Here is a 22,213-nt window from a genome sequence, read left to right on the forward strand (position 1 = left end):
AGGCAGGGGGAAGTGGGACCCCAAAACTGGGTACCACAGCTGCCATTCCCACAGCTGCACCCACGGCTAAAAAGAGGTGGGAAGAACCAACAAATATGCCCAAGCCCTAAAAATACCCAGGTTTGAAGCGACTGGGATTTCTGTGAGTCCTAATTCTGGCTGCTGGTGTTTATGGCTCCGTATATACATGGAGCCATAAAAATATAACCATATATATATATATGTTTATGTGTTTATAGACATGTACATGTGTGTGTTTGTTCACATAAACACACCTCTGTGTGTACAAATATATAAATTTGTGTAAATGCCGTGCTGCCTCAGGGAGAAAGTGAGGAAGGTCTCGATTTTTAATTTACAACATTTTTATTGCGTCCAAAAGAACCCCAGAAATCCTCCCGTCCTAAGGCAGCTTCGAGGCTCGCCCCTCCCTCCCCACACCCTCAGATTTGGGGAAAACAGTCTGGTTTTTTTTCTCTCTTCCCCACCCCAGGGGCCCCATCCTACACGAAGTCCCCGCGGAAGGGACGGGACGTGGCGCCCTGCGCCTGCCAGCGGCCCCGCAGCGTGCACAGGGCTTTGCCCTCCAGGCTCTCCAGCTCCGGGAATCCCAGCTGGTTCAGCACCTCGTAGACCCCAGCCACTGCTGCCACCTGGAAAGAGAGGGACAAGGGAGATTGGAGCCCACTCCCACCCCGGGGATGCTTTTGCCACCTCCGGGGTGAAGATCCCCGGCATCCCCACCATCCTGGCTAGCACCCCCTTCACCTCCCCCCAGCCTCTTTCCAGCCCCAGTTTATCCATTTTCTAAGCCTCTTCCTTGCTGCTGGGGTCAGCCATCGCAGGGTTTGTTGGCTTTGGCACCCTCCTGCCAAAAAGCTACAATGGCGCCTTGTTTTTGCTAAAAACGCGGGGATTATGCAGCGGGAAGGGGCGCCCCGGGGGTCAAAGGCTCCTTGTATCCACAGGTTGGATGTTTTTCCCTCCCCTCCAGCAGACGGGGGAGTGGGGAGGAGGGGATGGAAGCCCCACAAACAGGAGATGGCATTAAAAGGGGCAGCACCTTTTGGGGCTGCACTCCAAAAAGATGCAGCGCCAAAAGAAAAGATGCTGCACTAAAAGATGCTCCAGCAAAATCAGGGAGAGAGGGCAGATGTAAATCCATGTGCTGGAAATGCAGCCCTAAAGGATGCAGCCCCAAAAGATGCAGCCCCAAAAGATGCAGCTTTAAAAAATACAGCATTAAAGGTGCAGCCCCAAAAGGTGCAGCACTAAAGGTGCAGCTTTAAAAAATATAGCATTAAAGGTGCAGCCCCAAAAAGGTACAGCACTAAAGGATGCAGCCCCAAAAAGTGCTGCATTAAAGGATGCAGTCCTAAAAGGTGCAACCCCAAAAGGTGCAGCTTTAAAAAATACAGCATTAAAGGTGCAGTCCCAAAAGGTGCAGCACTAAAGGGTGTAGCCCTAAAGGTGCAGCCCCAAAAGGTGCTGCTTTAAAAAATACAGCATTAAAGGTGCAGTCCCAAAAGGTGCACCACTAAAGGTGCAGCTTCAAAAAACACAGCATTAAAGGTGCAGCCCCAAAAGATACAGCACTAAAGGATGCAGCCCAAAAAGGTGCAGCTTTAAAAAATACAGCATTAAAGGTGGAGCCCCAAAAGGCACAGCAGTAAAGATGGAGCCCCAAAAGGTGCAGCACTAAAAGATACAGCCCCAAAAGAGGCAGCATGAAAGGATGCAGCCCCAAAAAGTGCCGCATTAAAAACTGCTGCACTCAGCCGCAGGCCTCCCGCGTCCAGCCACCAGCAAACATCCCAAATGTCGCCAGCAGCTGCTCCAGCCCCAGCGGCAATGCAAACACCGGCATAACCGGGATGCCAGGGCGGGGCGGGCACCGCTCCGGCCCCAGCTCCGCCCTTTCATCTCCCGCCGGATGGATCAAAGATGCCAATAGGAATTAGCAGCGCCGGCCGGGAAGAGGGAGAAAAACTCTCTGCACCGTAATAGAAGTAAGAGATGGAAATGACAAAATAAATAAAAAAAACAAGTGAAATTATAGGGTGCATCGATAGAAGTAACACAATAAAAGAACAAAAATTGAGAGTGAAAATAATAAGATACAGTCGTGCAATAATAAAATTTTAAAAAATACAAATAATTAAAATTTAGTATTAGTAATAGTAATAGCAGCAAATAATAATTATCATTACAATAATGATAATGGTAATAATAATAATAGTAGTAATAATAATAATAATAATAATAATAATAATAATAATAATAATAAAAATAATAAATTTGCCATATCCCCATTTTCTTCTTCTCCACCCTGACTCTCCTTTTACGCAGAAGAACCCCCCCAGGCACCAGCACACACACCCCTATGCCCCCCACAGCACTTGTACCACCTCCAAAGTCCCTTTTCCAGGGAAATTTACAGCCCCCCCCAACATTCCCACTCAAATCAACGTGTCCCAAATAAACCCAGCACCAACATCCCCCCCAAGCAGGAAATATGGGTAATTTAGGATCTCTTACCTAGCCTGCCCCCGTCCCATAAGGATCATTTAGGGTCTCTCACTCGCCCCCATTCCATTTTTCCAGCTGGTTCCCAATCCCCCTGGATATCCAGTGCCACCATCCCACCCTCCCAGACCTCCCACCTGTCCTGCCCAGGCAGAGATGCTGCAACCCCAGCCCGAGATGCTGCAACCACAACAAAATCCCTGGGAAACAAACCAGGGGAAAAAAGGTTTGGGGTGGGAGAGCTCTCCCTCCATGTGGTGGGATGCCATCCATCTCCAGTGGCTTTCCATGAGAGCCACCAAGCCAGGGAGCAAAGGGAGCACAGACGATGCCCCAAGAAGCCCCGAAATCAGGTGTAAGTTAAGGATGGGTGCCTGCTTCCCAGTAAATTCCCACATAAACACGAGGTGTCAGCCTGGGAAAGCCTCACCTCGCGCATCCAGAGGCTGAAGGGCCTCTGCCAGGAGTCCTTCTTCTCCAGGTGCAGGTAGGCGTTGAAGAGGATGAGGAAGATGTAGCGCTCCAGGTACTGCAGGCTCCTCAGCTGCAGCGTCCGCGCCTCCCGCTCATCCCTGCTCGACTTTCCCTGGAAGGAACAACAGAGTGAGGCACCTGTGGCACCCCCAGGGGACATCCTGCATCCCACCCTCAGCCACAGCCCTGGGAGAAGCCTGGGAAGGGCACAGGAAGAGGGAGGAACACTTTGGGGACAGAAATGAGAGCATCCGTCCAGCCCGCTCCTGCTGGGCTTGGCGCTCCAGGCTCTCACTTCCTTGTGGTTTCCAGCGGGTACAACATTCCCAGAGCTCAGAAACAGGTGAGGGATGGCTAAACGTGGGGGGCAGGAGCAGGAATAGGCAGCCAGGTACAAACTGTACCCCAAACCATGAGTTCCTGGACTGTAAAGCACTTCCCCAGGGAAAAACATCTCCCTGCAAGGCATTCCCACCTGGATTCAGCCTCTGGTTCCAGAGGGAGAGGGAGAGGGAGAGGGAGCAGGACTCCACTAGAGCAGAGATCCCTCCACCAGCCTTAAATATATCTCTTATATGTTTTATATATACTACAGTGTTCATGCATTCCTGATTTCTATTTATTGCTTTATTAGATATTGTATGTAATTATATGTATTGTATGTAATTATACAGTAATTTTATTAGTATTTTTAGTAGCATTATTATTGCCATTATTTTAAGCCCTGCATGCTGACCTTTCTAGGAATTAATAAATACTAATAAATCAGAGCTCTGATCCCACAGGCCACCCCAAAAAGCAGCAATTCCTCACTCCAGCTCTGCCCTTGGGAAAAGGTGTCTCCTCCACCTGTGTGTGCCAGTATTTGTAGAAAGTAAATCCTATAATCCTGTTATTTATCCTGGTACTGTATTACCCTTTTTATTTTTCATTCTATTATCCTATTATTTACCATGTTGTTAGATTATCCTACTTATTTTTTATCCTATTATTTATTGTTTTATTCTATTATGTTATTTATTTTTCTTCTGCTACTTATAATTTTATTCTATTATCCCATTTTATTTTCTTCTATTATCCAGTTTTCTTCTGTTACCCTATTACTTCTCATTTTTTTATTATCCTATTTAATTTTCTTCTATTACTCTATTACTTCTCATTTTATTCTATTATCCTATTTTTCTTCTATTATCTTATTATTTACCATCTTACTATCCTATCATTTATCTTTTATCCCATTATTTATATTTTCCTACATTTTCCTATTTTTTCCTCCCAGTTAGGGGTGGGAAGAGGTCAGAACAAACCAAACCAAGCCCCCTAAACACCTTTCCCATCCTTCTGTTTGCCCTAACCCTGAAAAGCATCTCCCAGCAGGCTCCCAAAACCCCAACAATTCCCATCATTCTCTTCCCCAAGCTGCCCATCACTGAGGAAAAAAAACAAGCCAAGCAGGTGAAACTCCCCACATGCCCATAGTAAAGGAGGGAAAGCCAAAATTAAATTAAAGTACTTATCCTGAATAAAGATAAATTAATAAAAATAAATGCGACTATAAATAATTAATATTTGCTACGTCTGCAAATAGTTAGGTCTCCAGAGGTTTTCTCTCCCAGCTCCCCAAAAAAATGCAGAGGATCTCAGGAAGCAAACCCCCAGGAAGCTGCAGATATTCCTGGGTGATTGAACATTTTGGTTTTTCTTCCCTCCATGAATCGTTGGTGGCTTTTAATTGAAAACACGGATCAGTGGCAGCTGCAGCAAGAGCTGCAGTGAGGAACTGCCAGCGGGATGTGGCACAAACCACCCCAGGAATAACACCAGGCCCTGGGCTCTGCCCTTCCAAGGCCCCACGATACAGCTGCACAGGTTTGAAGCATCCCAAATCTGGTTAAAATAATCCTTTTTGCTTCTTCATCAGCTCCACAGAGTAAAACAGGGCTGTGGAGCACAGGCTGAACTGGCCATGGAGTCCATTCCCAGGGGCAGCTCCCTTTCCCAAAGCTGAATCTCCTTCCCAAACTCTGAGGAGCCAGAGGAGTGGAGCGGGACAGAGCAGCTCTGCCCTCTGCCGGCTGTGCCTCTGGGATGGGATGGGATGGGATGGGATGGGATGGGATGGGATGGCATGGCATGGCATGGCATGGCATGGCATGGCATGGCATGGCATGGCATGGCATGGCATGGATGCTGCAGGACAGGAATGCTGGGTGGGATGTGGGATGCAGTGCAGCAAGGGACAGCTCTGGGTGAAGGTGACCACAAGAGCCCTGGCACCTCCCTGGTGACACTCCAGCCTGGGGAATGAGGCAGCTGTGGCCGGGCTGGTCGCAGGGGCCGGCTGCAGCCCCTGGAACGGCGCGGTGCCCGGGGAGAGGGGCTCACCTGGCGGTAGGTGCAGATGATGATCTCCCGCAGGTGGTAGTGCATGGGGGTCATGGTCTCGCTGACCGTGTCCAGGGCCATGTCCACCTCCTTCTTCATCCGGTGACCGTCAGGCAGCAGCTGGACCACCTTCATCACCACCTGGAGCACGGGCAGGAGCAGCAGGGCTTCACCAGGAGCCTCCCTGCCTTGTCCCACCGCCCCTCCCAAGAAGCAGCTGTGGCTGCAGGGGGCAGAGGGAGAGCCCAGGACTCACCTCGAACTCCCCCTTGGTGTACTTGGCATCGGGCACGCTCACAATTTCCTCCTCACTCATCTCAGGGATGCCCTGGGGTGGCCAGAGGGGACTGGGTCATTATGGGCTGCACAAAAATGCAGAGCCTGTGCCCAGCCCAGCATCCCCCACCTTGCCTTTGCCGGCACACCACATGAATATTTCACCCCTGCCCGAGGAGGGAGCCACATGTCTGGATAGACAGAGGACTGTTCCAGGGCCTGGCACAGGGTGCCCAGAGAAGCTGGGACTGCCCCTGGATCCCTGGAAGTGTCCAAGGCCACGCTGACAGGACTTGGAAGCACCTGGGTTACTGGAAGGTGTCAATGCCCATGGCAGGGGGTGGAACAAGATGAGCTTTAAGGTTCCTTCCAACCCAAACTATTCCATGATTCCATGATTTCCCTTCCCAGGGATTCATCCAGACTTCTGGAGCTCACTGGGAGTTAGGCACGGCAAATGAGAGCACACAGATGTCCACCCCACAGTCCACTCTGACCCTGCCCACACTCCTTTCAACCCTCTGGCTGTGCCACGGGCTCTCCAGAGCTTCCCCAGGAACCCCACCAGGGGTTGCTGCAGCCCCCTGTACTCACAGTGAAGTGCCACAGGGTGAGGACAGCGATGACCATGGCCGTGGTGGTCCTGCCCCGGCCACTGGAGCAGTTGAACACGAAGGCTGCCCGCGAGTCCTCGGCCAGGGCGCTCTTCATGGCCTCCAGCAGCCGGTCAAAGTCCTGTCAGGATGAAGCCAGTGGGTTTTTAGGGATGCAGGGCTTCCTCACCTTGGGGTCCCCTCTGTCCTACAGCCTCCAGGCTGAAATCCTTGTTTCCATCCTTGCCCACCTGAAGGCACAGAGCCTCTGCATGCAGCATCTCCTGGGGATCCCCCCCTGCCCTGGCAAGCACCCCACCAGCACTGAGCACCCAGGGGACATTCCTGCACAGCATCAGGGCTGGCTTGGGACAGAGGCAGCAGCTCCATCCCTGCCTGGGTACCTGCTCCTTGGGAGCACAGAAGTCGGGGATGGGGATGCGGCGGTAGGTGAGTCCCTGGCAGGAATTCTTCTGCTGGCTGAATATCTCCTGCGTGGTCAGGCAGCTCTTGAACATCTTCATCTGCTTCTCTGCCTCCAGGTACACCTCCAGCCACTTCTGGCACTTCAGCAGGTCCCCCTTCAGAGCAGCCTCCAGTTTCTGCAGAGGACAGAGAAACCCTCGCTGTAACACCCGCCCCTCCTAAGTTTTAATTAGGATTTTAATCAATGTTTTTTGATGCAGGTGTGTCACTGTCATATTTTTTGGAAAAATCCCCTTACCTAGGATTTTCCTCTGGGAAGCTGAGAAGCCTCAGCTTCTCCTGTTTTTGCTGCTTTAGAATGTAGTCTAAAGATTGTTTATCCAGCATGTGAATTGTTTTTACTTAATGGCCAATCACAGCCGAGCTGTGTCGGACTCTGAAGAGTCAGTCACAAATTTTCTTTATCATTCTTGTTAAGCCTTCTGATGTATCCTTTCTCTGTTATTTAGTATAGTTTAGTATAGCATTCTTTAATGTAATATCATAATATAATAAATCAATCTTCTAAAAACATAGTCAAATTAATCTCTTCCCTTGTCCTAAAAACCCCCACAAAAACCACACAGGTGAACACCCCAGACCCCACACCAGGTCCTGGCCACCAGTTCTGCCAAGGACCCACCCTCTGTGCTTGGTGGGAGCCCCAGGAGCATCATTCCTCACCAGGCACTCCTCCATGCAGCCACGCTGCTGCTGGCAGCCAAGCTCCCCCACTGCCTGTCTCCCCTGGAAATCCAGCTGGGAACATCCGCTCCCCTTTCCCCAGCTGCCTTTTACCCTTGCTCTCAAGGCATGCTATAAATTCTTCCAGGGTAGATCTCTGCTTTGCTCCCTTGCTCCCAGAGGAAAACAAAACCAGCAGCTCCAGAGGGCGAGGAACTATGAAATCCTGTGGAAATCACCCATGAGGGTTCCTGGGAACCTCCACAGCACCCAGCATCTCCCAGAGCTCACCTCCAGCTGCTGGGGCGAGGCAGCAGGCACAGGGATGAGCTCCTCCAGGAGGCCAGGCTCCCGCAGGGTATAGATCTGCTCATTGCCCTCCAGGACGGCTTCCTCCCGGAGGTTGATCCAGACAATGCGGGAGTGCTTCCTCTTGGCATCCGTCAGGTACCGCAGGACGCTGCCCAGGCTCTAAGGGAAGGGTGGGAAAGGGTGAGGAGAGGGCTGGCAGCCAATGCGGGATCCCTGCCTGTCACATTCACATTTTCTGGAAAAATCCCTTCACCCAGGATTTTTCTCCTGGGAAGCTGAGAAGCCTCAGAGAAAAAGGAAAACAAATTCTTATCTCATTTGCTTCTCCTGTGTTTTGCTGCTTTGGAATGTGGTTGGAAATTGTCTGTCCAACAGGTGATTGTTTCATTGGATTCTGCTGTGAATTATTTTGATTTATCAGCCAATCAGGGCCAAGCTGTGTCAGGACTCTGGAAAGAGTCACGAGTTTCATTATTATCTTTTTAGCCTTCTGTCTGTATCCTTCCTGTATTCTTTAGTATAGTTGAGTATGGTGCTCCTTATTATAATACAGTATCATAAAATAATAAATTAGCCTTCTGAGAACATGGAGTCAGATTCACCATTCCTTCCTTCGTCGGGGCACCCCACAAATACAACACCTGCCCAGCATGAGGTGGTGTCCCTCACCTTGGAGCTGGGCTGTGCTGTCCCATAGACGGGCATTTTGGGCACCCTTCGGAAGTTGGCCACGCTCATCTCCTTGGCAGTGCTCAGCACATCCGGGCAGAAGCGCTCATCCGCCACCTGGAACGGAGCAAGGGCCAGGCAAGGGATGCCCCTTCCCACCCTCAGCTCTGCAGACCCCGCTCAGGACAAGCCCCCAGACCTTTCCTTCGGCAGCAGCCAGGGCTCAAAGCTGCGTTTCCAAGGTGGGACAGGCTCTTCCTGCAGCACAAGGCACCAAGAGCCCCAGCCTCCTCCGCCCCACGTCACAGGATGCTGCCCAGGCTCACGTCACAGGATGCTCCAGACACATCCACGTGCACAGGCATCTCTGGCCACACATCTATCCTCACATGGAAGGGACTCTAAAACCACCCAGCTCCATCCTTGCTGAGGGTGCCAGCCCCAAGACCCCAGGACACCTGCCCTACAACAGGGAAACCCTTTGTGAATGCAGCAGGGGGACTGGCTCGGAGACAAAGAGAACCCCTCACCCCATGTTCATGTGGCAACAGAAGGAGTTTATTCTCAAGCCCTTCTTTATAAAGGACATTTGAAAAACCAGGCCTGGAGAGCTCATAGGTCTGATCTTCTACTCTCCCCAAATCCTGGACATGCTGGCAGCTTAGGAAGGAACGTAACTGGTTGAAGTTCCTGTCAGTCAGCCCAGGGGCTAGTTTATGGAGCCAGCTGAGTTGAATTAATTTGCTTTGAATTAATTAATATATTGAAATAATATAATGTGGCAACATCTCCTCCTTTTTTTCCTTTATTAAAATTGCAACCTGCTCTCTGTCATCCATCTGGCAAGGGTGATGCAGTAAAGTGAAAAAATTATAAGAAAAAGGCCTCAAAAATCAGGTCTGCTCTGGCTGGCCTGTCATTTCTTGTAAGGGAAGCTAGCCCTTTGCAAGCTCCCATGTGAAAGCAATCCTGGGGTGAGCAGTTCCGTAGCATAGCAATCTATTCCTGGGTAAAAAACAACAGTGTTTTTACACCATTAGATAGAAAAATGAAAACTATCTCTCACAAACCACTTTTCCTGCATGTACACACCAGGGATTTGAGCGAGGGTAACAACTTGTTAATTACCAGTTAAGTAATTGGCAAGAACGCTACCGACCAATTGGAGCCACACACAAGGTCTGTAAAACGGTATAAAAACGAGTTGTGTGACTAAAGAACGGGCTTTTTCCACCATGAAGAAAACAGAGTCTGCATGATTTATTCCCATACAAGGACAAAGCGGGTGCCAGAAGACAGCACAGCTTTAACCTGCACGAGACCACGGAGCTGCAGCATTCACCTCTTGGAGTCGCCAGGCGAGAACTGAGGCTAGCACACCGCAGGCTTAGCGGGGTTTTAGGGGGGTTCTCCCAGCCCCCCACACCTCTGCGAGGGTGAGCACCCCACCAAGGTGCCAGTCCCACCTCTGCAGCGCCACTCACCAGCACTCGGGCGCCCTTGGTGACGAGCTCGGTGGTGACGGTGAGCTCCGCGCAGTTCGTGCCCGCCTGCAGCCGGTACAGCTCCGGGTGCCGGCACATCCACCTGCTGAAGCTGAGGGCAAAGCCCAGGGGGTACTGCCGGCGGGGGAGGCACCATCAGCCTGGGCTCTGATCCCCCTGCCCCGCCGAGAAAACCCGCGTGGGAAACTCCAAGGGGGAAGCCCCCGCCCTCCCGCCGCACCACGGAGCCGGAAAAGAAGAGGGCAAGGAAGGTTTTGGGCTGTTCTGGCGGGTTTTACCTGCTCGTGAAGGTAGTAGTTGAAGGCAATCAAGTAGAAATAGCGTTCGAGGCTCTGCAGAGTCCTCTGCAGGAAATACTCTTTGGTGCTGCTCCCCTGGAAGCAAAGGACAGGGAATCTGTGATGCTCAGTGCTGACCAGTCCTGCGGCCCACAGCACTCCAGGAGGCTGGGAAAAAGCCCTGCAGACACTTTGGATGAATTAGTTTTATTTTTTTAATGGAACATTTCCAGTTTCCCATATTAAATGATGCTCCAAGGCATAAATTCACATTTCAGCTCCAAACAAAAGCTTTCCCTTAACACAAGGACACACCTGGAGCAGATCCAACCAGTCCATGCTGTCACATGGACACACTGTCCAGCTGGGACATTCAAACCCAAGGGGATGGGTCTGGAAAATGCAAGGTCCTGCCCCCATTCCAGCCACCTCCACGGCCTTTGGATGAAATGCTCAGGCAGTGGCATCCCTGGGGAGAGAGGGCCCTGTGCCAACCACACACCCTGCAATATCCTTCAGTTCCAATGTCTCCCTTTTCCATGTCCAGAAGCATCCTGACACCTATGTTTCCAGCAAGCTCTCCTCCTCCTCCTCCTCTTTAACATCACCTCCACAACCCAGCGTATTCTCCACCACAGCCATCCCCTCCCAGAGAAGGAGATGGAATTTTCCATAATTCAGAAACCTCAGCTGGCGGGAGTGGGGGGTCTTTGTACCTCTGAGCATCCCATCCAACAAATTAACCTGGCACCAGGTAAGGAACACCTAGCATGGCATCCACAAGCATCCCCAGAGAGCCTGTGGGAGCCCACTTCCCAGGCTAGGATGGAAAACCCTGTGGGAAGGGGCTGCGTCCGGGCTCAGCTCGGCGAGCGGGGTTTGCTCATCCCTGACGTTACGTGGCTGACTCATGAATATTTACTTGTTCTCCACAAGAGAAATCCGGCCTGCACTCATTTATCAAGAGGAAAGGCAGTGGGATTTGCTCTGGAAACTCAAAACAAAGCCTGTGGGGATGGAGCTGTGCCAGGTTTGCCGGCAGCACCGACAGCAGAGAGGTGCTGCTTCCCGAGCACTTGGATTCCTGCAAGAAAATCCAGCCCAGTGCTCCCACCCAAGGCAAACCTCCTCACATTCACCCTGTGGGTGGAAAGGGGAATGATCCACTCAGGTTTCAGCCGTGGAAAGCCAGGTATTGTGGGAGTCTGGCTGCTCAGCATCCCACACCAGGATTCACCTGCACCTCCATCACTTGAGGGCTTAAATCTCTATTTCTGCCCCCCAAATCCAGGCAGAAACCAACAGCCACAGACCTCATTCCTCCGTGCCCAGAAAAGCCCTTCCTCCCTCCAAAACCAACCAGCTCACCCAGTACCACCCCAACACAAAGAAGTCCAGGCTGGTTTTCCGATGACTAAGCATTATCCCCGCTCCCCTCCTCACCCTCCATGTGTCCCCAGTGCATTTTTCTGGCCCCTTGCCACTGTTTAAACCTGCTCTTGCTCCACAAAGACTTCAAATAAACACTCCTTGAGGCTTATTTACGGCAGTCCCCCAGCCGTTTGTTTTCCAGGAGTCCAGGATGACACAGAGCAGCTTCCCCCAAGCAGGGAAAAGTCAGGGAAAGGCTTCAAGGCAATGGGAAAATCCCCTGTCCCATGCCCAACCTTCCCCTGCTGTGCAAGAGAACCTGCCAGCACATGAGCAGCACCAGATCCACCCTAAAAGGGAACCAGGGAGTATAAAATTTGGGATTTGCCACTAGGCACCAAAAAAGTGACAGTAAATGCCTTCTTTTCCTGTTGCTTAATCATTTTTATGGGCTTTTTTTGCCACAGGGCACCTGGTACAAGATTGCTCTTTACAACCAGCTCCAGCACTTCCACTCCACGTTCAACATTTAAATGGGAAAATCAATCTCCAAAGAAACTGGGATCAGGGCAGCACTTCCACTTGAGCACTCCTATCACCTGGTGAGGAGCCCCCTGGTTGGGCAGGGAAGATCACAGCTTCCCAGCATGGAAAGCCAGCCTGATGGCTCTTCAAAACAACAGGAAAAACCATAAATCTACAACTAGAAAAGCCTGACCTTGGGTGACTATATTTGCAATGATCCCTCCCAGCTCCCAAGGACTTTTACCATCCAGGCTGATATTGATTTTCCAATTTTAGAGCTGATGAAATCAGGGCACAGGATATTATTTGCCCCCAAGGTCATCTACCAGAAGCAGTAGCAAAGCCCAAGCCAGTCTGTTTTCCCCCAATCCCAGCCTGCTCCATTTCATGGCTTTTAAAACAACTGAGGGGGGTGGGGGAAAAGAGAGACGCTCCACAACTTTCCAGGTTTCACATCGCTGGGAAATCTCCAGCTCACAGGAAGCTTTGGGTTTCCAGAATTTACATTCTTCTCATCCCAGCGCAAAAACAGCTCAATAAATTTCCCAGCGCCGATGGCTCGCATCCGAGCACTCCTCTAATTACCTGGATCTGATAGTCCTCCCCAATCCCTTCCAGCTTCTTCTTGTACTCGTAGATGGCTTCCTTCATGTCGTGCATCTCTGAGCAGGAGGCAATGGCACCGTCCACCTCGGGAGGAGCAAGCGGGAAATCCGTAAGCCTCGGATCTGGGGGGAATCTCCATTCCTCCCTCCCAGCCAGCTCCCTCTGGAGGGTTCACCAGCACCTCCTTACCTCCTCCACTATCTGCTGGCCTTTGGGGACCATCTCCATGAAGGTCTGGATGACCCGGAGCCTGTCCCTAGGAGATGTCTTGGGCAAGGGGGGGAAGCTGCCGTGGGAGAAGGAGGAAATCAAACCAGCCCCAGGAGAATGGACATGCCCCCAGTCCCACCCTGGGGGCTGCTCCACTTACTCAGGCTTCTGGGCAGCTCCTCGGTGGTGGTGGAGGACCAGGGTGCCCATGGCCATGGCCAGGTTGGTCCTGCCCACGCCAGTCTGGCAGCCGAAGAGCAGCGCGGGCGGGGGTCTGCCGGGGTCCCGCAGCAGCAGGCTGGGGCTCTCCTAGGAGGGAGGGACACAGGGATGGGTGGGTGGACGGATGGATGGATACCCCAGCGGCCTCCAGGAGAGTCAGGTCTGTCCCATCGGTGGCTGGGATGGAGGCCATGCATGGAGGGGTGGGTGGCACCTCCCTTTTGCTCAGGGGATGGGGTGGATGGAGCAGCACAGGACAATGGGTGGCCCACCCACTGCATTCCCCTGCCCAGTGCCCTCTCTATCCACCAGCCTGTCCACCCCACTGGAGATGTTCCCACAACTCATTCCCAGCCCATTGAAATCTCATCTTCTAGAATGTTAAAAAAAAAGCAGCTCTGACATTAAAAACCTTTGCACCAAAGGCAGATCATTCCTGCCAAAGCCACTTAGGGAAGAGCTGCCTGGAGGTGGCCAGGGATGGTCATTTCTAGCCAGGGGTAGGGATGAGGTGGGGACAACATGGACTTCTCCAGCAGGATCCTACAGCAAGGCGAGTGGGATCTGCAGGCACAGGCACCCTCTAACAGGCAGAGTTAAGAAAACCAGAAGATGCTCTCAGGCAGCCGTGGTCTCCACACATCACAGGAGCAAACCCCACCCCAAGGAGGCCCAAGGACCGGGTGCTTTCCCTTTGCTCACCCTGAGGCAGCGGATGAAGGCATCAAACTGCTCCTCCAAAGGGGCTCCCTCGGCGGGCAGGGGCAGCCGGTGGTACCTGCCGGGATGGGGACAGCCCTCGTGAGGATGGGACCGCGGAGGGGCTTCATCCCCACCGCCACGGGGGACACGTGGCTTAAGGGGTGCCAAGAGCCCCGCCCACGTGTGAGGAAGAGGAGGAGGAGGAGGAAGAAGGACCTGTAGGAGGGCTGGAGGAAGACAGGTCGGCGATAGACCTCGTCGGTGACCTGGATGTCCTCGTCGCACTGCACGCGCACGGCGTGGGGCTCGTCCCGCAGCCGCTCCAGGTCGTTGTACACGTAGTAGACGCTCTCGCTCAGCTGCGCGAAGTCGCGGATCTACGGGAGACGGGAAAAGCCCCGTCACAACCCCTCCGCTGGCCTCTGACCCGCGGGATGCGCGCCCTTCTCCCATCCCAGCTCACCTCCTTGCGGATGGCCAGCTCCAGGCTCTCGGCCCGCACGCCCCGCTGCAGGTGCTGCAGGTTCTCGTGGAGGTTCTCCTTGCCCCGGGGGGTGTAGGACACAAAGTCCCCCTCCAGCCGCAGGAACACCACGGGCTCCTCACGGACACAGAAGAAGACACATTCCTGCAAAGAGCAGGGGAGAGGCTGTCTAAAAGCTCTGCTGGCTTTTTTCCATGCCAGTTCCCACCCTCCCACCAACCTTGTGGCCTTCTCTCTGCAGCTTCTGCAGCACGAGCTTGAAGCCGTTGAGGCTGGGCTGCCCCATCCCGAACACGGCGTAACCTCCTTTGGCCTGCCGGAAGTTGGGAGCGCCGCAGCTGCCAGTAGTGTTCAAAACATCTAATTTTCCATATACATCCCTGACCATGAAGTATTTCCCCTGAAAAATATCAGAAGAGAGAAGGTGGGACATCAGTGGATTTGAGTGAGGTGGGACTTCAACACGGTGGAGTGTAAAAGTGGTTTTTCTCTATGTGATCTCTGAAATGAGCTCCCCTAAAAAACTCCTGAGGTCCCCAAAGCCCAGGCTGAAATGAGCTGGGTGATGAAATTGGCAGCAGAGATGCTCACCTGCACCAGGTAGTGCTCCAGCGTGGCCTCAGAAATGCGTCCCACCGTGTAGTTGGCCTTCAGCAGGTCATCGTGGATCTGGAACTCCTCCCTGCAGTTGTACCTGCAAGAGCACACAGGTGGGTAAAGGAAAAAAATGATGGCATAGGGCAAGATCAAAACAAACCCCAATACTTAGAGAAGAGGCTGGGGAAACCCAGAAATTTGGAGGCTGCTGAGGACTTACGTGATGACCACGGGCGCCACTTTGTTGGTGATGATGGACTTGGCCTTGCTGTTGTGGAGCCCCAGGGTCTGGAAGGAGTGGATGCTGAGGGAGTGCTGGTCCTCCATGCTGCCGTCTCCCGGCGCCCGGCTCTCCAGGGGGGATGCCGAGACCGCCTGCTGTGCCGCGCTGGCCGTCGTACCCATCATCCGTGGGCAGCTGCGCCGGGGCGGGCAGAGAGCAGCAGAGCGAGGAAAGGGGGGGAAAAAATAACAAAACAAGGAGGTAGGGGAAGAAAGAAAAGGCAGGAGGAATTTAATTTTCAGCCACCCCTGATTTAGGATGGGAAAATCCCAGGCAGGCACAGGGCAACCCCCTGCTGACAGCCGGCCAGGGAAGGAAGGCTAAGCCAGCCCTTTCCCTCCCGCTCCCACAAAAGGCTTTCTTCCTGCCTGCCATGCAGCTTGCTCCATCGGGGAGGTGAAAGTAGGGCTGAGGAGGGAGGTGGGGAATAAAGGGCGAGATGCTGGATCCGGTCCCTAAAATCTGCCGAGTCAGCACATGGCACTGGACAGCCTGAGCCCCGTCCCCCGCTTTCCCAGCACCCACGCACCATTCCCGAGTCCCTCCCCGCACGGAAAACTCTGGAACAGAGAGCACGTGTTACTGGGTGCTTGGCCATTTCGGGTGTGTGCCAGCCTGGAAGGAGCCTGCACAGCAGCCGGTCACCCCCACCCCGGGGGAGCACCCAGGGACCCCAAAAGCAGCCCCTGCTCCATCCCCAGGGAGCTCATCCCTGAACAAGGATGGAATGAAAAGGGCCAGGCTGGCGGCGGCCAGGAGCATCCCGCCACACTCCAGCGGGCTGGGACAATGAGCCGACTGTCTGCGCCAGCCAGGGCCGGATCCCGGCCTCCCAACAAAGCCAGGGATGGCAAAGGGGTAGCCTGGAAAAGACAAGAACTCTGCCCACTCCAACGAGACAGTCCCCAGTAAAACCTCCTTTGTGCTGCATGGGAACAGCCCTGGCAGCACCCGAAAGGGGACGGTACCTGCTCCGAGGCGATGCTCAGCGCTGGGAATACCGGGAATGGCGCTAACCCAGCCCTACCAACCCTTCTGCAGCTGCTCCTCCTGCCTTACAGGCAGCCCAGGAGCAATCCCTTACTGCGATCCCAGCGAACGTGATGCCCCCAGCAGCTGCAAATGCTTCCAGTGGGGGGAAAGGCCTGCGGAAAATGTGCTATTTCTAGACCACTGTGCCCAGGCACACGTTTTCCCCTCCTCCCCATCTTCCTTCCCTGCTCCTCGGAAAACTTGTTGCTCTACTGTGAATTTTCTGCACCATTAGGCAGCCTGGTTTCTTTTACACACCAGAGCAGAGTGGGGGGAAAACAAAAACATCTGTTTCAGGCCAGTGTCGTTTCTCCAAAGTCCTTTTGAGTGTTTCTTTCATGTTAACACTGTGAGGGCAAAAATAAAGAAAAAAAAAAAAATAGGGAGGTTTTGAGTGTTTCAGAGCAAGCGCTCTGGAGAGCTCAGGCAGCAAGCAGGAATGGGGCATCCAGCCAGGATGCTTTTTTTCCCTAATCTTGCTCAGAATGGGTGCATCTTTTCAAGAGTGGGCTGGATCGATCCCTCTGGGTTTGCTCCAGCCATCCCCATGCTGCAGGATGGGATTCCACCCCCCAGTTCCAAGGCAGGCAGCTTCTGTATTTCTTTTGTCTTTCTCCCCTCCCCAAACACCCACTTTCACCCTAAAACCCCCAGGGATATTTTCTTTTCCCGACAAACCACACCAAGAAATAACAGGCATAAAAGACACCGGGCAGATTTGGAAATTGTCTTTCAAACCACAAAATGAATGGAGAGAGGAAATCACATCTCAGCTTCTTCCCCTACTCCCTGCTTAGGCTGGGCAGGCAAAACCAAGCAAGAAAAGTACCGAAATTACCCAAAGTGGGCACTGAGGGAAGCCAAGGGAACTGCTCTAAAAAGCCATGGGAAGAGGGAAGTGCTGCTGGTGTTATCCAAATGGGAGCAGCTATTTACTGGTATTGCTGCATCTGATGGGAGCAGGATGATTTACACCCCCACAGTTTCCACCCTGCAAGCTGGGACACAAACTGGGAGGGGTAGGGAAGCAAAACCCTACCTCAGGAAAACAGATAAAATGATCTTGGCTGAAAACTTTACCAAATATTGCAATAGGAGGAGATGCCACCATCACAGGCCAGCCAAGGGAAGCAGGAGGCCAGGGCGCAGCCTGGCTGGGACCAGCCCACCAAAGGGCTCTGAATTAGCCCAAATATCATCATTTTCCCCATCACTGGTCACTGTTAGCAACACCATGAGATGTTCCTGCACTGGAACAGGACGCCCAGAGAAGCTGTCGATGCCTCTCAAAGTGCTCAAGGCTGGATGGAGCTTGGAGCAACCTGGTCTAGTGGAAGGTGTCCCTGCTCATGGCAGGGTGGTGGAACGAGATGATCTCTAAGGCCCTTCCCACCCCAAACCAGTCTGGGATTCTGTGATTCCAGGTTAGCAGGCTGGGAAGCAAGCCACGTGGAGTTTACGATGTCATTAGCCATCAGCTGGCATGGGCTGGTTTTGAAGGGTTGGTTTTGAGCATCCCTTCCCTTTCACCACACTGTATTTGGGGGTTTTCTTCCTAGGAGAGAGAGGACACAGAGACAACATCCCCCTGCACAGCATCCTGGCTTCCTTTCTACACCTTGCCCTTCTTTTTTGGGGACAAATCCCAGAAATATTCCCCCAGCCAGCAGCTCATCCCTTCACAGATCCCAAAGCCAAGCCTGAGATCAATCACGGCCAAGGCTCCTGAAAAAAGAACCCATTTTCTCCCCAGCTGCCAAAAGAACCAACACCCTGCAGAGGGCATCCCACCAAACAAACCAGCAGTGCTCCTCTCCAGGTGTTTTCCCTAAATTCCAAGTGCTGCCTATTAATTATTCCTGCTGCCTAATGAGAAAGCGGAGCCTCCGGGTGGGCAGGGCAGAAGTGCTTCCCTTCCCCTCCAGACCCTGTTTCACAACACCCAGCTCTGCCAAGCCCGGACAGGGAATACCAGAGGAGCCACCAGGAGCATCCCAGGAATTCCACTTGAGCGTGCCAAGGGATCCTGTGCGTGCGGGTGCCGCAGCCTCTCCCACCGAAGTCACCAAGCTGTAACAACGCTCTGCCCTCCGCCTTCCCACCTCTCCCACCCTCCACCCGGCCCAGGGGTTATTCCCACACCCGGGGACCTGGCGAGGACTCAAAGCTGGAGCAAACAATGGACTAAATATAGTGGGAGGTGGTCAGGCTGCAGCTGCAGGATGCATCTGCCCCGGCCACCGCGCCGAGGAGGAAGCGTGCACTTGCCTGGCCGCCTCATTGTCAGCAGGAAATAAATCAAATAAATCCCCTTCCGTGCATCCTCGAGACATTTTATAGCTTTTAAAGCTCCTCCAAATGAAAAGCAAAGCCCTTTGGGAAGAAGCAGCAGCAATGGCAGCATCCTCCTAACTCATCCATCCTTCCTCGGTGTGGGGCAGCCCCTGTGGCTTTTCAGCGTGGAGTCAGCATGGATGCAACCTCGGGGGACCCAGGGGCACCCCTGGAGCACTGCTGAGCCAAGCAGGGAGGCAGGAAACACCTCAGGCCAGCAGGAAGCTCCGGTGCAGCCGGAGGGGCATCACCAGAGCCCGGAGGAAGCGGAGCTGGAGCTGAGCCCCCCGCCCCGGCGTGCTCTTTAACCCTCCTCTTCAAAAAAACAGCGAAAATGAAATCCCACACAATCACCTTCTCTGGGACAGCCTGCCTGTGCCAGGAGATATCCCAGAGCAAAGGCTGCATGGGAACCAGGCTCCTGTTGTTCCAGGTGATGCCGGAAGGAAGCGGCCTGGCTTCTTAAAAGCACATAATAAAACAAAAAATAAAGGTGAGAAATAACACATTAAGCTGAGGATGATTTGGAACGTGTTGTCCACTCACTGAGCCGAGAGGGTAAAATAAGGCAAAGAACCAAAACGCCTCAAATCAACCAAAAGCACTTTGCCACGGGCAGGAAAAGGCAACTTTGCAGCAGACAGCTCTGCTTTTGGAAGCCTTGACTGATTTATTAATATCTTTAAAGGAGCAAAAGCGACTGCATCCTCACGAGCTCATCCTTTGGTGGCAATGGCCAAAAATGTAACTAAATAAGCAGCATTTCCTAGAAAGTCCAGAGGTATTTCCCAGTCAGGCAGGGATCGGTGCTGCCAATCCCCCCACCAGCATCTGCCAAGCACCACAGGAAAGCACCAGTGGGATGCCTGCCCCCAAACCCAAGCAGGAGCATCCAGAATAATGAGGATCAGGCACTTCACACCCCCTCCCCAACATGCTCCTGTTTTTTGGCAGGAAACCGAGTGCCACATCCCCATCCTCCATGTGACCAACTTGCCTTTAGTTACTTGACTTAAAAGCCCCCAGCCTGAAGCCAGGGAAAGCTGTTTGAGACAGGGAATGGAGGAGAAAAAAAGTCACCCCAAAAATGGGGATGCCAGTGTGCTCCCCACCATGAGGAGGATGCTAGAATCCATTGGGAATGGTATCCAGGCTGCAGCCCTTCTTCACAAACCTGCTTTGCATTATTAATCAGCATAATTAACCTGCCTTGCTAAGCACAGCCTAGGAGGAATTACGCTCCTGGAAGTGTTGGATGGGGCTTGGAGCAACCTGGTCTTGTGGAAGGTGTCCCTGCCCACGGCAGAGGGTGCAATGGGATGACCCTTAAGGTCCCTTCCAAACCATTCAGTGACTCCAGGGTTTTACAAAGAGCCCACCTGTAACTGCTGCCTCACACCCCACAGCTTTTAAGGCCTGCTGGCAGGCTCCATCTGTCCCTGGGGTGCTGCTTTTTGGGCAGGCAGGAGATGCTTGGGCTGCTTGCTGTTGGGGTGAGGGGTTTCATCAAGGAGCAGCAACGGGAAGAGGAACAAAGCCCTGACTCGGAAACGCCAGTGCTGCCAGCTGTGCTGCCAGCGGTTTCAAGGTCTGCGAGCACACTCGCCTGAAGGGTTTCCTTTCGGTAGCACAAAGAAAAAACAAAACAAAAAGCCGTAAAACATGAAGATAAAGGCTGGGGGCATCTCCAAAGAGACCAGCGACCTGCGGGCAAAGCTTTTGTCCAGTCCCCAGCCCGCCAGGAAGCACCACAGCCCCACACCCAAAGCAGAGCTGCCAAGCTTCTCCCCGCCGGAGGTTCTGCGGTGTGACCCCGCTCTGGCTGGCAGGGGGAGCAGGGTGTCCCCAAGGATGTCAGCCTGTCCCCCCCAGCACAACCCCCTGCTCGCAATCCCGGCACGGCCAGCGCCACGCGGAGCCGGCCGGGGCGTTTTGGGAAGGCGAGGGCTGTGATTTTGTGCTATTCATAGCTAACCACGGCTCCCCTCCCAACGGGGTGAAGGCTGCCGGAGCAGCGGGACGGCTCCTTTTACACGGGGCCGCTTTTCCACGCCGGGAAAGCGCTGCAGACCGCACCTTTCCCAGGACAAGCAGCACCTTATGCACGCCAAGCAGCGTGGTTTGGGATGCGGCAGGACTCGGATCTCAGATCTCCTCTCCCCCGCCCCGCTCTCTTAATAAATAAAGCAAAAAATCAAGCAAATCCCAGGGGAGTTTTGCTCGCAGCAGAGACCTGCCCGTTATTTTTAGGCTCCGTGCAAAGACATAATCACTTCCTGCCTTCCAGGAAGGAAATGTCCCACCACCGACTGGCTGCCTCCTCCTCCTCAGGCAATGCCTGCCTGCCCCCAGCCCAGCCACCCCAAAACCCGCTCTTTTCTCCCATCCAGGGGAGAAAAACAAGCTCGGGATGTGAGGGGTGCCACGGCCAGGAGCGCTGCGGGAAGACGAGGGGGTGTCGGCTCCCCCAGCACGGAGAGGATGCGCCGGGGAAAGGGCAGGGAAGCAGGTCCGGAAAAGTCCGGCAGCCATCGGAAACGCAGCCTGGATGAGGTTTCTGGAAGTTTTCAGCCCCGAGGAGCTGGGCAGGAGCTCAGCGAGGGTTGGCAGCCTTGCTCCCGGGACATCCCCTCCGGCAGCGAGGGGCACTCGGTGCCACAGGGGGTGGGAGCGCCCCGGGCTCCGCGCCATCCCCCGGGAAGCCCATCCCAGCCTTCCCGCTCCCCTCGTGCTCCCAACATGGGAGGCTGCGCAGCCAAACCCCAGACCTCGGCTACATCTGCTCCTCTTCCTCCTCCATCTTCATCCCCCAGCACCTCCCCTCTTCCAGAGCCTGCTCCCCGGGCGGCTTTGGGGGTGCAAGGGAGGAACAGCCAAGAGATGCAAATCCCAAAACTTACTCTGGAGTCGCAGCAGGCACAGCCGGCATCGGCCGACAGCCGCGCTGGGCTCCCAGCCCGGTGGGGCCGGCTTCCAGGCCAAAAGAGGGAGAGAAAAGCCCCTTTTAAATAGGAAACGCAACTGCAAAGGCAGGAGAGGTGGGAGGATGCCATCCGCGGGGCGCATGCTGGGCCTCAGAACTAGTGACCCATCTATTTTCCAGAGGTTTGAAGCCCAGACTTGGCTCTGGATAAACTCTCCTCGCCACGGCCGGGGCACCTCATGGCCACGCTGTGGGGTCTGTGCTCCAGGGGCAAAACAAACCTTCCCCCCATTGTCCCGCCTGCCTTGGCTTGGGGGGCACCCCCCGCCCAAGGAGCCCCCCGGGTGCCCATCACAAACCCCCCGGAGGGCTGCTCCTGCCCCCTCCATCCCCTTCCCACCGCACCGGGCCGGGAAACGCGCCCCAGCACCCCGGGGAGGGCAGGAGAGGGACAGCCGGTCCCGGGGGGCGGATGCGCGGTCCGGGGCTCGGGGAATGCTCGGCCCCGCGCTGGCGGGAGGCGGCCCGGGACCGGGATGGGGCGCGGAGCGGGGCAGGATGCGCGGTGCCGGGGGCTGGAGCGGGGAGAACACCCAGTGCCGGGGGTCGGGGGGAGAATGCCCGGCTGGGAGAGGGGGGATGCCCGGTCTCGGCGGGGATACGGTACCTGGGGGGGCTCCGGGCTCAGCTCCCGCGCCGGGCCGGCCGCGCCGTCGGGCGCCCCATGGGGGCGGCGGGAGCGGTGGCGGGAGCGCAG

The 22,213-nt window shown here is 54.1% G+C and overlaps 1 protein-coding gene across 2 annotated transcripts; it reads right to left on the reverse strand.

The window, feature by feature from the left end:
* Positions 1–347: 347 nt before the first annotated feature.
* On the reverse strand, positions 348–22,213 carry PALD1 (phosphatase domain containing paladin 1). 2 transcript variants are annotated; one of them, XM_041405034.1, is made up of 20 exons: positions 22,124–22,213; positions 15,105–15,302; positions 14,879–14,981; positions 14,508–14,687; positions 14,267–14,431; positions 14,020–14,180; positions 13,804–13,879; positions 13,040–13,188; positions 12,859–12,955; positions 12,649–12,753; positions 10,168–10,263; positions 9,869–10,003; positions 8,385–8,501; positions 7,695–7,874; positions 6,659–6,856; positions 6,256–6,396; positions 5,642–5,713; positions 5,386–5,526; positions 2,957–3,112; positions 348–653 (listed from the first exon to the last, which is right to left on the reverse strand). In XM_041405034.1, exons 2-20 carry the CDS (start codon positions 15,290–15,292, stop codon positions 504–506), a joined length of 2,610 nt encoding a protein of 869 aa, XP_041260968.1. In that variant the 5' UTR covers positions 15,293–15,302; positions 22,124–22,213; the 3' UTR covers positions 348–503. The 2 variants fall into 2 exon arrangements, with proteins under 2 accessions (XP_041260968.1, XP_041260969.1); XM_041405035.1 differs by lacking the exons at positions 8,385–8,501; positions 22,124–22,213.

The sequence above is a fragment of the Onychostruthus taczanowskii genome, unplaced genomic scaffold (genome assembly GCF_017590055.1).
Source record: "Onychostruthus taczanowskii isolate IOZ18803 unplaced genomic scaffold, ASM1759005v1 scaffold22, whole genome shotgun sequence".
Classification (NCBI taxonomy): domain Eukaryota; kingdom Metazoa; phylum Chordata; class Aves; order Passeriformes; family Passeridae; genus Onychostruthus; species Onychostruthus taczanowskii.